Source organism: Pseudorca crassidens, chromosome X (assembly GCF_039906515.1).
Source record: "Pseudorca crassidens isolate mPseCra1 chromosome X, mPseCra1.hap1, whole genome shotgun sequence".
Classification (NCBI taxonomy): domain Eukaryota; kingdom Metazoa; phylum Chordata; class Mammalia; order Artiodactyla; family Delphinidae; genus Pseudorca; species Pseudorca crassidens.
The window spans coordinates 99,927,537-99,942,959 of NC_090317.1; the positions used below are offsets into that span (position 1 = coordinate 99,927,537).

General features: G+C 42.7%; 1 protein-coding gene across 3 annotated transcripts in view; it reads right to left on the minus strand.

The window, feature by feature from the left end:
• The window catches only part of SYTL5 (synaptotagmin like 5), a 220,990-nt gene that overhangs the window by 57,237 nt on the left and 148,330 nt on the right, over positions 1-15,423 (minus strand). For all 3 annotated transcript variants that reach the window (XM_067722582.1, XM_067722584.1, XM_067722583.1), the window contains exons 4-6: positions 12,118-12,233; positions 10,583-10,691; positions 7,280-7,414 (exon numbers count right to left, since the gene is read on the minus strand). In XM_067722582.1, the coding sequence (XP_067578683.1) occupies positions 7,280-7,414; positions 10,583-10,691; positions 12,118-12,233 (360 nt within the window). The remainder of the gene's footprint in view (positions 1-7,279; positions 7,415-10,582; positions 10,692-12,117; positions 12,234-15,423) is intronic.

The following is a 15,423-nucleotide window of genomic DNA, read 5'->3' on the forward strand; positions in this document are numbered from 1 at the left end:
GCCATCTGCCTCTACAAGGATGACGTCACTAACCACTGCAGCCACTGATCTCCAACACCCCCTGAAAGGAATTCAAGGTGGAGATCAGGAATGAGGCCCTCCGTGCTCTGGGCAAAACTGGCAGAACAGCTCTTCAGAGAGTTAGATATTTTCAGGAGAAGATTTGATGAGCCCAATTCTTGCATCTCTTTGTATCTAGGAAAGCACTAGAATCCTTCATGGTGACGTCTGCTCCTCGTGACTAGCAGCCAGCCTCTGCCAACATGTGTGCTTCACTGCACGTCCCCCTTCCCTAAAGTCACATAGTGCCCTGACCTTCCGCCTGTCTCTCTGCAGCACTTCCTCAGAACTCTCTGAAATGCCGTCTCCAAGACGACAGACCTCATTTTGCCCCCAGTAAAACTTAACTCACAACTCTCAGGTTGTGCACTTTTTTTCAGTCGACACTACAACAGCACAGTGAGTAGTTGAGACAGAGACCATCTGGCTCACAAAGCCAAAAAATATTAACTATCTGTACCTTTACAGAAAAGTTTGTCGGCCCCTGTGTGTGTCTCCATTTAAAAACCAAACTCTTTGGAGAGGTCAACACACCCCAAAGGAATGAATTTCTGGTACTGGGTGTGTGTGTGTGTGTGTGTTATACTTAGGCACAAATGAACCATCCTGAGAGCTCTTGAACTCTGAATTAGAGAAGCAGATAAAAATGGACGAAGTGGAAATTCATTAAGCAGTTTCTCTAGCTGCAGTTTCCTCTGAAGCCACTAGCTTTCTGTGGCTGAATTACACGTGTTTTCCTTCCTTTTCCTTTTTGGAGAAAGGACAAATATAATACAATGTGGTAGGTGCTCAGTGAAATCTTGTTCGATGAATCTTAGTGTTAAGTATGTAAAGAGGCTTTATCGTTTGATTTACTAAAACAAAAGCTGATTTGTTTGATGGTTTTTAAATGTTTACGGTTTCCTCAATGAATCTGTTTCCTTTAAAAAGACTCTCTAAAATGGAGCAGACAGTCATCATGAGGGAAGGACTCTGGGTATGAGGGAAAAGAAAATTAAGAACAGGTAGAACTCTCAGTCTGACAATATTTTGGTTGTTTACAATCACAACAAAATTCTGTTCCCATGTCTAGTTTCTAAAGAATGGCTGAGGCTTCCCTGGTGGCGCAGTGGTTGAGAGTCCGCCTGCCGATGCAGGGGACACGGGTTCGTGTCCCGGTCCGGGAAGATCCCACATGCTGCGGAGCGGCTGGGCCCGTGAGCCATGGCCGCTAAGCCTGCGCATCCAGAGCCTGTGCTCCGCAATGGGAGAGGCCACAACAGTGAGAGGCCCGCGTACAGAAAAAAAAAACAAACAAAAAAAAAACGCAGAACAAGGTCATCATTAATAATTAGAAGTTTCCTATCAGTCCTCTTTCTTCTTTAAATCATATTTCCAGTCCACTTCCCCAAAGAGCTGTATCCTAATGTAATACATATTTATGCTATAAAGTCTTTTATTAATCATTCTGTCATACTTCTATATGACAAATGCACCCATATGGTTTTAAATTCAATTTTTAAAACAATTTTCTGTGACTATAAGGTTGTCAGTATTTTTTTAAATCCTTTAGATTGAGTTATAGCTACAATCATTAATAATAAAGATACCTAGTAATAACCAAATTGCTTAAATATATGTAACTTTTGGTAAATAATTATTAAACATACCCAGTAGATTTTTGGAAATGAATCTATGAATGAGATGGCTGAGTAAGTGTATGATGGTACCTTGAGTAAAGGAGGATTTCAGTCATTAATATTTTGAATTCTGTTTTGATTTGGCATAAATGTGTCTTAGAGGAAAACAGAGGCAAAACACTCTATGACATAAATCACAGCAAGATCCTTTTTGACCCACCTCCTAGAGAAATGGAAAGAGAAACAAAAATAAACAAATGGGGCCTAATGAAACTTCAAAGCTTTTGCACAGCAAAGGAAACCATAAACAAGACCAAAAGACAACACTCAGAATGGGAGCAAATATTTGCAAATGAAGCAACTGACAAAGGATTAATCTCCAAAATTTACAAGCAGCTCATGCAGCTCAATAACAAAAAAACAAACAACCCAATCCAAAAATGGGCAGAAGACCTAAACAGACATTTCTCCAAAGAAGATATCCAGATTGCCAACAAACACATGAAAGAATGCACAACATCATTAATCATTAGAGAAATGCAAATCAAAGCTACAATGAGATATCATCTCACACCAGTCAGAATGGCCATCATCAAAAAATCTAGAAACAATAAATGCTGGAGAGGGTGTGGAGAAAAGGGAACACTCTTGCACTGCTGGTGGAAATGTAAATTGATACAGCCACTATGGAGAACAGTATGGAGGTTCCTTAAAAAACTACAAATAGAACTACCATACGACCCAGCAATACCACTACTGGGCATATACCCTGAGAAAACCATAATTCAAAAAGAGTCATATACCAAAATGTTCACTGCAGCTCTATTTACAACATCCAGGAGATGGAAACAACCTAAGTGTCCATCATCGTATGAATGGATAAAGAAGATGTGGCACATATATACAATGGAATGTTACTCAGCCATAAAAAGAAACGAAATTGAGTTATTTGTAGTGAGGTGGATGGATCTAGAGTCTGTCATACAGAGTGAAGTAAGTCAGAAAGAGAAATACAAATACCGTATGCTAACACATATATATGGAATCTAAGAAAAAAAATGTCATGAAGGACCTAGGGGTAAGACAGGAATAAAGACACAAACCTACTAGAAAATGGACTTGAGGACACGGGGAGGGGGAAGGGTAAGCTGTGACAAAGTGAGAGTACCATGGACATATATACACTACCAAACGTAAAATAGATAGCTAGTGGGAAGCAGCCGCATAGCACAGGGAGATCAGCTTGGTGCTTTGTGACCACCTAGAGGGGTGGGACAGGGAGGATGGGAGGGAGACGCAAGAGAGAGAAGATATGAGGATGTGTGTATATGTATAGCTGACTCACTTTGTTATAAAGCAGAAAGTAGCACACCACTGTAAAGCAATTATACTCCAATGAAGATGTAAAAAAAAAAAAAAGAACAAGTGGAGAAAACTGGAATGTGCTTGGGCAGGGGTTGCTGGGGGGGATATGAGAAATTGGTTGGTTATCAGAAGGTACAGGTTCCCATGGTTAAATGCTTGCCGTATCCCCCAATGTCATGATAGAAATGCTGCTGAGAAGCACAGCAGCATCCTTTATCCATTTGTTACTGAACAGAATAAATGTTCACTTCCAAGTTCCACTTTTCCTTTCTGTCTTTTAGGGGACACTACTGATGTCGCACCCAGATCCCCTCAGATCCATTGTACCAGGCTCCACACACGCATCCCTAGCTTCTGGGTGCTTTTCTGCTAATGGCTTGCACCTATGACCTTCAGAGATTTGCCTTTAGCACTGGAGGCCAAGACATGCCTTAAGGTATGCCTCGCCTGACCCTCAGTTAAATCTGAATTTCAGATAAACAATCAAGAAGTTTTTAGTATAAAAATATACTACTATTTACGTAGTATATGAAAATAAGATTTCATGAAACATGCTTTTTAAAAAGTTCTTTATCTGGAACTAAAACTTACCTGGGCATCCTGTGACATTATTTGCTAAATATGGAAACCCTGTCTAAGGGAACCTACAGACAATGGCTGATTGGGACAGAAGTGCAATGGTTCAGTTGCTCAAAATGGAAAAACCTTTATGTTCCAGAATCCCTTGCAGGATCAGGCTGTGTTCTCAAACTCAGACCTCACCTGAGATAGCACATTGCTTATCTTCCTCCGTTTCTTTATTCTGTCTTTCTTATTCCCTTACTGGTTCCTCCTGGAATCATTTCAATTAACAAATTCCTCACTTAGGAATCCTTGCCTGAGGGTTCGTTTCTAGGAGAGTAAGATTTAAGATAGATATCTCACAAATCACACCATATCGACAAGTCATCACAGCGTGAAAGGAATTAGGAATCACTGCCCTGAAGAGCATTCTGTTTATTAATTATAGTTCACACTTACATTCTTTTTAAAAAATCTCATCTGCCTCATGTGTCAAGTCCCTAGCAACCAGTGAAGAGCCATTTGCCATGTTCCTCTGAGAGGCTGCTGAGGCTTGACTAAGCCATTCACACATTTCCCTGCTTTGAAACTACTGAAAAGAAATAAACTCTAACCAGGCATCTACTAAAACATCATTTCTACTCTGATATGTTATGAGTTTTAAAAAAGGATGCCCAAGCCCAACTGCTTCAGGAAAAGAGCAACAAACTATGAAGAAACATGCACTGAGGAAGAGAAAGGGGAATTAATTGCTAAGCTAGGTCAGGTAATAGACCAAAGAGACCAGAATCTTGCAGTTCTCTTTTGGGGAACGTACTGTTCCATATTAAAAAGGATTTATAGGGAGGCTGCAATTCTGCTTGCAGAACCTAAGGAGAAAAGAGTCTGCCAGCTTTACCACTTGGCTTTGCAGAATTATTGCAGCTCCAAGCAAACAAAAAGAAGCTAACATCTTTACGTGACGGGAGTGAAGAAAAGATGGGCCACCTCCTGCCCCAACTTTTCTAAGGAATAATTTGGGGATAAGGTAATTCATCTTGCTATGGCAGTCCATTAATGAGTCATCACTGTGATAAATACATGTTCTAGGAAAAGGACATGTTGTTCTACTGATCTCCCAAACATCCTCACTCTCTTCCTTCATGCGAAAACGTTGTTCTTGGCATGCTTCAGCCAAAGCACCCTGACTGCTATATTCTATCTATAAACCATCTCGGGTATTCACAATTTAAAATATAAAATCTACTTAGGGACGACCTTCCAGTTTACAACAAGAAAACCCCTGGGTCAATGCACCAGTCTTTGGTGAAACAAGTCCATATGGCTTTATAGCTTTAACTGCATGGGTCCGTTTATACACGGACTTTCCTCCCACAGTAAATACTGTATACACAGTATACACACAGTTGGGTGAAGCCTTGGATACAGAGGAACCGTGGATAGAGAGGGCTGACTGTCAAGTTATACTCGGATTTTTGACTGGGCAAAGTGTGTGTGTTGGGGGGTGGTCGGCCCCCTAACCCCTGTGTTATTCCAGAGTCAACTGTATTTATACCCAGCAGTAGTTAAGACACAAGGAATAAACCTAGGCAGGTAGATTCTGAAAGAACGGCGTAAGCAATGGGATACTGGAGAGCATGCCCCTTACTCTTGTTGAGTAACTGTAAGACAAATTAATTTAAAATGCAATAATTTAATGTTTGTTGGGCCAGGAGACTTTAAGTGTTTTTAACGGGGGACTCCATCTTTCCTCGTTATGTATATATATTTTCCCTTTTAAATGCCAGCCTGAAATATGAACCAAGAGGGCTCCTCCACTGAGTCCCCACGAGGCTGAACAAAGATAGCAACACTGGGCCTCCCTGGTGGCGCAGTGGTTGAGAGTCTGCCTGCCGATGCAGGGGACACGGGTTCGTGCCCCGGTCCGGGAAGATCCCACATGCCGCGGAGCGGCTGGGCCCGTGAGCCATGGCCGCTGAGCCTGCGCGTCCGTCCGGAGCCTGTGCTCCGCAACGGGAGGGGCCACAACAGTGAGAGGCCCGCGTACCGCCAAAAAAAAAAAAAAAAAAAAAAAGCAACACTAAGCGAGATGCTTATCATCTCTAAATAATCTTGATCACTGTCTGAGAGTCAGGAATTCAGCAATCAAAACCCAAAATGAGCTTTTTTCTTTATATAAAGTTTTCGTGGGACACGACAGGGGGCTACCCCAAGGGAAGTCAAAGGAAATGACTTCAAGGACAAACGCAACCAGGGTTTAAAGTATTTTTTTTATCATAAAGGAAATAAATCTACATTCTTAAAAATTTGGAAAAGAGTGAATACAGTGATAATCTTTTGATAGTGGATGAGAAGTGATTTATTTTATGCTTATTTTTTTCTGTGCAGTTTTACATAAAGTGACACTGGTTTAGAGGAATGCTACAGGGCAGGGGTCCAGTAGCGGTCCGCAGCCTGTTAGGAACCGGGCCACACAGCAGGGGGTGAGCAGCCGGCAAGCGATTGAAGCTTCATCTGCCGTTCCCCATCGCTTGCGTTACTGTCGGAACCCCCGGGGAAAAATTGTCTTCCACAAAACCAGCCCCTGGTGCCAAAAAGGCTGGGGACCGCTGCTATAGGGAAAAAGGTATCAGTATAAGAGTAACTGTGCTCTTAATGAAACATGAGGGTAGATCTTTTTCTCATCGTTGCCTTTGATAATACACCGGTCGTGAAAATAAGCCTTGACTTTATGCCCCAACAGGATAAAGAACATCAAGCCTGATATGAAATGACTACGCTCTTGGCTATCCTTTCTCTCTTTACTTTTCTTGACAAGGTGATAGCTCTATGCATAGGAGATTTGAGGAGCTGGCCCACTGACAACAAGTTAGAGGTGGTGGAACTAGAAAGAAGTGGAATTTATGGAAATTCTCTGAGGCAATTCAAATGAAATTATTTTTAATTTTTTAAAAGCTGCAGGGGACTTCCCTGGTGGCGCAGTGGTTAAGAATCCACCTGCCAATGCAGAGGACAGGGGTTCGAGCCCTGGTCTAGGAAGATCCCACATGCTGCAGAGCAACTAAGCCCGTGTGCCACAACTAATGAGCCTGCGCTCTACAGCCCGCGAGCCACAACTACTCAGCCCGCGAGCCACAACTACTGAAGCCCACGTGCCTAGAGCCTGTGCTCCATAACAAGAGAAGCCACTGCAATGAGAAGCCCGCGCACCGCAACGAAGGGTAGCCCCTGCTTGCCACAACTAGAGAAAGCCCGCGTGCAGCATCGAAGACCCAACACAGCCATAAATAAAAAAATAAATAAATTTATTTGAAAAAAAAAGCTGCAAGGAATGTATGACACTTAGAGGTTTCTTTTTCAGAAGCTTAAACAGAAAAATATCAAGAAATCAATGAAAATAATTTATTTTCCTGGATCTCTCCATCTGAACTGCAGCCCTGAGTCTCAAAACATCAAGTCTCAGCCGTGCAGGTAACACAGATGATTTCAATAGCTGTAATTCCAGAAGTGTAAGTGCTTTCCATTTCAACTAAAATATATCCTCCTGGCTTTTCACATTATGCGTTAGATCTCTGAGAGGGAATACTTTACAGGTGTCCAGAAGCACTGTTTGGATGGAAATTCATCAACCTTATCCTCAGGCTATCCCATTGGCCAATCTGTATGTGTCTTACCTGTCTGAACCAGGGGCTGACTTTAAGCTCCGAAAATTTTGGCTGTCTAAGTCCAAGCTGTAGCTCCGCCCACTTTCAGTTTTTGAAGTTACAATTTCTCCTCTGGTTGCTGATCTGAACTTGCTAAGAAGAAATCTGAAATTATACATATATGTATATATATATATATTTAAAAGCAAGACAAGAAAGCATTTAAACATATCATTTCAAAAATACCATTTCTTGTACTTTCAACAGTAAATAATTCTTCTTTCAAGCAGACTTGGGGCTGAGAAATTCTGGACAGTCCCCAGGGCTTCTGCAGTAGAGTGTCAAAGGTTCTGGTAGGCTCCCAAGGCTGTACCAGTTGCTGGTAAGCCAGGCCTCTGTCCCTCCTAAGAAGACCATTGACTTTGGGGACTCGCCACTGTCACCTGAGAATGGAGAAGCAACGCCTGGGCAGAGCCTGTTTATAGGATACTGAGAAAAGGGAGCTTGAACTCACCTTGCTCAGAGAGGAGAGCTAGGGTGATCCTCTGAGACCAACTGAGGTAGCAACTTATTAGACCGCAGCTCCCTGAGAGCAGCAACTCTGTTCTTCTTGTTCCCTGCTAGGTCCCCTGAGTTTAGAGAGATGCCTGGCACGTACTAGAACCCAGACAATTCTTGTGGAATAAGTGACGGCACCCATGTCCCTGGGGTAATAAGTTTGAACAATGGAATGGCTCATACCAGATGAAATCTGATCGCATGCCCATTGCACTAAATTACTAGGAACTTAAAAAGAGCTTTTCAGAAACCAAGATTCAAGTCACAATCCAGGCTACCAAAGGCCTCAAACATGGATCTTTCCAAATGCACTTGGATTAAAAAACCAAATGCACTTGGATTAAAAAACCAAAGCTATATTCTTTTTGTGATGGTATCTGAAGAGACCAGTTCGTTTACTTTACAGGCTCCAGTTTTCTCAGGGGGAAAAAGTATTCCAGAGGTACTGGGACAATCTTAATAGAATCTGCCGAGTTGTTTCTGTTTCAAAGACCACTAGAAGAATGTCTCGTCAAAGTGTCAGAAGCTTTCATCTAACTGGAAAATTACATTTTTGGTGAGAATAGCAGTTAATATAATGTCAATTTATGCTGCTCTGAGAACCACCTTGTGCATGTCCTTACCTCTGCAGTGCTGCTTATGGTGTCTCCTCCACCTGGAATCACTGTTCCTCCTCTTTTGTTATCCTGGCCCCATCCATCTTTCAAAGTCCTCATCAAGTCCCACTTAGAATTTCATGTCTTTCCCAATGGCCCCTGTGCCCTCCCGACATCAATGATCTAAGCCACTTATTTAATATTTAATTCATTATTGGGACTTCCCTGGTAGTCCAGTGGTTAAGAATCTGCCTTCCAATGCAGGGGACGTGGGTTCAATCCCTAGTTAGGGAACTAAGATCCCACATGCTGTGGGGCAACTAAGCCAGCATGCTGCAACTACTGAACATGTGAGCCACAACTAGAGAGCTCGTGTGCCGCAACTACAGAGCCCACGCACGCTGGAGCCCATATGCCACCACCAGAGAGACGCCCGGAAGAGCCCGCATGCCGCAACTAAGACCCAGACCCGATGCAGCCAAAAAATAAATAAATAAATTTAAAATTTAAAATTTAAATTATTTATTTCCATATTCTATCTCTTGTAGTTAATTCCTTGTCTTGTTGTTTTAGAAAGGCTTTCAGGCAGCTCATATTGTCATCTTATGTTTTTCTAAAATCCTTCTGTACAAATTAACTTTTCAGGTGTGGACCTTTGAACCTTTTCTTCCCGACTAGGTGTTATATTCCTTGAAGACAGAAGCATCCCATGCCAGTTTTGAGTTCTAGCAGGGCTCACTGTTGTCTCCTAGCTCCAAGCCCACCATTCTGTAACCCACACAGTGATGCCTGGCCTGGGGTCTGTGCACTACAGCTCCTAGAAGCACTTGTGGGCTCTGAGTTTGATTCAATCAGACCACTGATTCTTTTCGATGGGCCAGGCACCATGCTGGATACTGTAGCACAAAAGCAAAAAAGACACTGGGCCAGCACTAAAGGAGCTTACGATTAAACGGGGGTGGTACTGAGCGAGACCAGTTCATTTACTTTACATTCTTGTGCAGGGAGGGGCTTTGTGTCAGAGCGCACCAAGTAACGAGTGAGAGTGACGAGTGACGCATGGGCACAAGGCACCGAGTGACGAGTGACGCACAGGCACAAGGCACCGAGTGACGAGTGACGCATGGGTACAAGGCACCATGGGAGCCTCGAGGAGTGACAAATGGGTTTAACGTGGTAGGAAGACTCAACACATAGGATGTATGGTCCCTCTAGGCTATCTTTCCCGTTCATCTCTGCTAATTAACAAAGACATGGTTAGTCATGAGTCTTTGAGTCAAATGACATTTAGGTTTCATGTCTACTCACAGTTCCAGATTCTTTAAAAAACAAAACAGAACAGAACAAAATGGACTTTCTGTAGCGACAGATGAAGGCTCAGGCACTGGCAGCCCCTCACATTGGCTCCTGCTGAGAACGAAGCCACACTACCCAGAAAGAACCATAAAGCCACTTGGTGTAGATTAGGATTCTCACTCCCTCGGCCACAAAACTGGCCACCAGTTGCCTGAGAAATGGAGACTACAACAGGCAGGGCTGTAAGGCAACAGTTTGCTTTTTGGGTCCTTATGACCTGCATTTTGGGGGCCACTTGACTCTCCCTGATGGAACCTTCTCACTCCGAGTTTCCCAGCGCCTCCCTGAATCTTGTGTCCCTGTGTGCCTCCCATTCCTATTCTCAACACTTGACACATATTTGCTTTCTGAATGAAGTCAGTGAGGTGGGCAAATGATTTCTTCCTTAAGGAGGCCCGCATTTCAAAGAGGGGAGACAATGTTTTAAGCCCTATTCATAAATCTCTGATTTGGAGGTTTCAGTTTGCGTCAGCACTCAGGTTGGGTGCGGGGGAGGTATGTTGACCCTACAACAAAGGCAGCTGTCACCTCCTTACAGACAAGACTGGCCCTAGCATGAAACCTTCTACCCAGAAGTAAAGGACCAGATATGTCAAGTGAAGGAAAAACTCTTACAGGTTCAGGTCAGAAGGGACCTTTATCTAAAACTGAAAGTAATTAAAACTGCATTTCCTGAGGAGAATGATAGGAGAAGGTTACCTCGGATGAGTCTGTGACCTTCTCTGGGTCACTTAGGTGACATTAGACTTGAGAAACTAAGGCATCTATTTCACAAGTGACTGGAACAAAGGTCAAAGATTCCCTTGAAGAGGCTGGGTCTTACCCCTTTTTCCTGGGCCCATCGTGGCTGGCCTTCCGCCCAGCAGAAAGCGAAGCGTCTGACTTTTCTGCGTTCTGGTGGGTTTGTTCTTGGCTTTGTATTTCTTCAGCTCCTCATGAAAGACAACCAGAAGACAAATTTACATATGAAGTGGCCAGAAATGAGAGCAATTTTCTATTCTTCATTCACTTTCCTACATTAGCACAGGACACAGAAGTCTAAAAAACTGGCAGTGATGTGCCCATCCATGTTTCCCGGTCACGCACTTATTTCTAATCTGTTGAGTGTTCCACAGTTAAGTGAGGACTAAGATTGGGGCTCATCTGTGGGAGTTTTGCTGAGATACGCTTTCTAGGGGTGACTGCAATGGAGCAACTATACATGATCCCTCTGCAAATATTTTTAGGGAAGGGGAGCCTGGTTCATGAGAACTCCAAATCCCTAGAGACTGAATTCTAGCATGGGATACTAGAAACGATCCCCTGGTTTTTGAACACATAAGCCAGACTTCCCGGGAGGCCAACACCTGTGCACACACCTCGTGACTTGAGAGACAGTCTACACTCTGGAAGGTGCTGAGGTTTGAGCGGAGGAAGCAGCCAGAGCTAACTGCTTACTTCTAACTCCACTCTGTCCCACTGTGGCATCAGACCTGACGTTACCCACCTGGGAAAGCCCTTCCTTGCTACTGTGACACCCAGAAGTGGCACTGGAATCAGGTCCAAGCCTCCCAGCCCTACCCGCCAGACTTAAAAATAAGGGCATTTGTCTCCAGTGTCTGAAAGGGGAGATACCCTAGGAACAGACCAAAAGACACCTGCTCCACCTTTACTACAGCATACCTGAGAAACATGGTCCTAAACACAGGTTCACTCAATATTTAACCAATTAAATTGTAGTCTCAAGGCACAGAGTAATGTTCTCAAGGGGGGGTGTTATTTGCATTTGGTGACAGTATAATTCCTCATTGAGTGAAACCGTCTTGCGCAATTTCAGGCCATTTAGCATCTCTAAATGCCATTAATTCCCCCATAGTCATTGGGACAATCAAAAATGCGCCCTTGCATATCTCAACACTCGCCTAGCTTGACGGAGGGGGGCACAGTACAAAATATCAGCCCCTGGTTGAGAATCACTGGATGAGAAAAAACAACATTTAAATGAAATCTGAAACACATCCTGTTGAAAAACCAAGGATTGCTTTCACAATGTGAATCATGTAATTCACCTGTTTTATGTCACTTTCTTAAATGTTCAGTAAAATATTGGAAGTGCCTTCAGGAAAAGACCCGTCTGTGATGAAGATAAACGCCTCCCCTGGAAATCTCCGTGTGTCACGTATATGAAAAATCACTGTGGGTTTTATTTTCTACCGACTTCCTCTTCCCTTGTATGAACTGCAGACTTAGATTTCATGCCACTGAGGTTTGAAATGACCCAAGGCATTCAGGAAATTCAACTGTTCTCATTTGCTACATAACATAGGGAAGGTATTTAGCCTGCCAAAATGAAGGTCAAAACAGTTTTGCTTCAGTTACCCGGACTTCTTCTTAAGATGGACTGCCGGACAACATCAGTGCCCAGAACGCTGACGTGCTTGAAACGCTTTGCCTTTTCTTCAAAAAACCATTCGCCAGTTACAATCCTTAGCTGCCTACTCAAAAGAAAAGAGGACAGCATTGGAATTCAATTCTTTAGCCAAATAAACTCTCAAAAATCCTTAATTAAGTAAAAAATAGCCTATAGTTATTTATAGCCTATAGGCTAAAAAATAGCCTATAGTTATTTATAGAGTCCATCTCGATCTTTGGAGTATATTATGGTGATTTTAATGGCCACTATTAGTTGCATACGTACTATGTACCAGGTATCTGCTAATTGCTCTTCATACTCAGTATACTTTTATCCACATAACAACCCTCTGTAAACATTATTATCCCCATTTTATAGAGGAGGAAACTGAGACTTAGAGCAACGAAATGATGTGTCTCACACGTAAAGCCAGGATCCCATCCCAAGCAGTCTGGCCTATAACTCAAGTTCTTTTTTTTTTACATTTATTTTATCCAAGTATAGTTGATTTAAAATGTTGTGTTAATTTCTGCTATACAGTAAAGTGATTCAGTTATACATATATATATTCTTTCTCATATTCTTTTCCACTGTGGCTTATCACAGGGTATTGAATATAGTTCCCTGTCCTACACAGTAGGACCTTGTTGTTTATCCATTCTATTTATAACAGTTTGCATCTGCTAATCCCAAACTCCCAACCCATCCCTCCCCCCTCCCTTGGCAACCACAAGTCTGTTCTCTATGTCTGTGAGTCTGTTTCTGTTTTGTAAATAAGTTCATTTGTGCCATATTTTAGATTCCACATATAAGTGATATCATATGATATTTGTCTTTCTCTGTCTGGCTTACTTCACTTAGTATGATAATCTCTAGATCCATCCACGTTGCTGCAAATGGCACTATTTCATTTTTTTATGCTATAGCTCAAATTCTTAACCACTGCATCAGTGGGTAAATAATCTTTAATGACAACATTGGGCAACAAATGAAGGTTTTGAATTATAAAGGGGCCATGATCAGACTCTGTTTTCTTTTTTTTTTTTTTTTTTTTTTTGGCCATGATGCACGGCATGCAGGATCTTAGTTCCCTGGCCAGGGATAGAACCTGTGCCCCCTCAGTGGAAGCACAGAGTCTTAACCACTGGACCACCAAGGGTGTCCCAATCAGACTCTGTTTTAGCACGATACCTTGATGTAATATAATGACTGAGTTAGAGTAAAGAGAGAATGGGACAAAGAGACAGGTTGGCCATGGCAACAGTCCAGGAGAGAGATGGCAAAAGCCGAGCTAGGGCAATGGCAAGACTAATAGAGAGGAGGAGACAAATTAAAAACGTAGGTGGTGGTAGAAGGACCTGTCTGGGTTTCACAATCAGTTGAATGTGGAAAAGAAGGACCTTTGAATAATCACACCCATCTGCAACGGTTACACAAACCCTTTACCCCAGTTACACAGACCTATTTACCATTCTCAGAACATGGCCCATGTTCACTTACTACTTGTCCCAACACCTCTATGGAGGACTGTAATGGAAAATGATGAGGTTGAAAGGTAGGATTGGGTCACATAATGGGAATCTCTGAATGTCAAGTGAAGGAGTTGGAATGCCATTTTGGAGATGCTAGGGAACTCTGGCAGTTTTTGTAAATTTCAGGTTGAATCACAGCATCTCTGGAGCATTGTAAGGGGGAGAAACCAGAAGCAGGAAGGCCAATGAAGAAGTTATTGCAACAGATAGGATAGGAAATGATGAAGATGTGAATCAGGGTACCATGCGGGCAAGAAGTGAAAAGAAAGATAAAGATACTTGGGCCACTATGAAGCAGACAGGTTAGGGGGTCCCTGGAGAAAGGGAACCAGGAATGGCTTTCTTGACGTAGAACCCATTTTGGCCTAAGCCATTTTGTGATCTGAGCCTGGCTAAAATACTTGCCCTGGAACAGGTCTCAGTAATTAATGATCTTAAGGGAGGGAATGCAGAAACTAGGGAGGAGCAGTCAAGAAACAAAAGTGCAGCCTTGGGGCAGGGTCCTGGTTCCTTAAGAGATACACATAATATCTTTGAGTTCTGCAGGAACTAAGGCCCCCACCCAGGTGGAGGATGGAATGATAATGTCGCCCCTCCTGACTTCAATCAACTGAAGCTTGGACTCTGTCAACTTGCTCCAATTCTATGCTGCAGCTCCCTCATGAGTATGCATGTACTCAGCTTAAAGCTTCCCCAGTTTTGCTGTTGGGGAGACACTCTTTTGAGAACGATCCCTGGTGTTCTCCTTACTTGCTTCAAGTAATAATAAATACTTCCTTCTTCTCCCCATCTTTGGCTTGGCTGTGTCTACTGGCTCAACACCCACCAAGAGGCAAACCCAGTTTTCAGGTAACAACTGAGGATGAAAATCAGCAAGATCGGTGACAAGTCTGACATGGTGGCTGAGGCAAAGCAGCTAGGAGTCAAAGAGAGATTTCTAGCCCTAGAGTATTATATCCATGAGATTCAGTACCTGGTTGGACTTAGAAATTGACAATTGGATCTTAAATATAAAAAAAAATCACTCCAGAAAAATATGTCAATTTGTTCTCCACAGCAATTATCCTGAACTAGTACTGAATGTAGGAAACAAAGGTAAGTTATCTATGAAACCCAGTTCTACTACTGGGAAAAAAGTGAAAATGTCATCCTTGGAGCAAATTATTCATTGAATGACCATAGCATGTACATCTCAAATTTCCTCTCAAGTGGCTAGATCATCTACTGAGAAGCAAGGATTATTGGATTAGCTCCAAAACTGTATAAAATACACCCAAACTGAATACTTGAATGGGTTAAATTATTTCTGGATACATCTTAAGTGATCTAGACTTATACATCAGTACTTATGTTGGAAATCTACGTGGTAATTGTTCAATTCTAAATTCTAAAGATGTTGCCTCTAGATTCCTGTCCCTTAATTATTCAATCAAATGCTAATGTAAGTACTGCTGTGATTGAACTTTGCAGAGGGAACTGAAGTTACCTATCAGCTGACCTTAAAATAGGGAGCTTGTCCTGGATTATCTAGGCGGGCCCACTGTAATCACTGAGCCCTTAAAAACAGAGGAAGAAGAGGAGGAAGTTGGATACTGAGATGCTGCCGAATGGGAAGTCAGACAGATTGCAAACGTGAGAAGAGGGCTCTGAGATGTAGAGGTCCATATGCAAGGATCAGAGAGACAGGCCTCTCGGAGCAAAGGCTGGCTCTTAGCTAACAGCCAGTGGGGAAACAGAAGC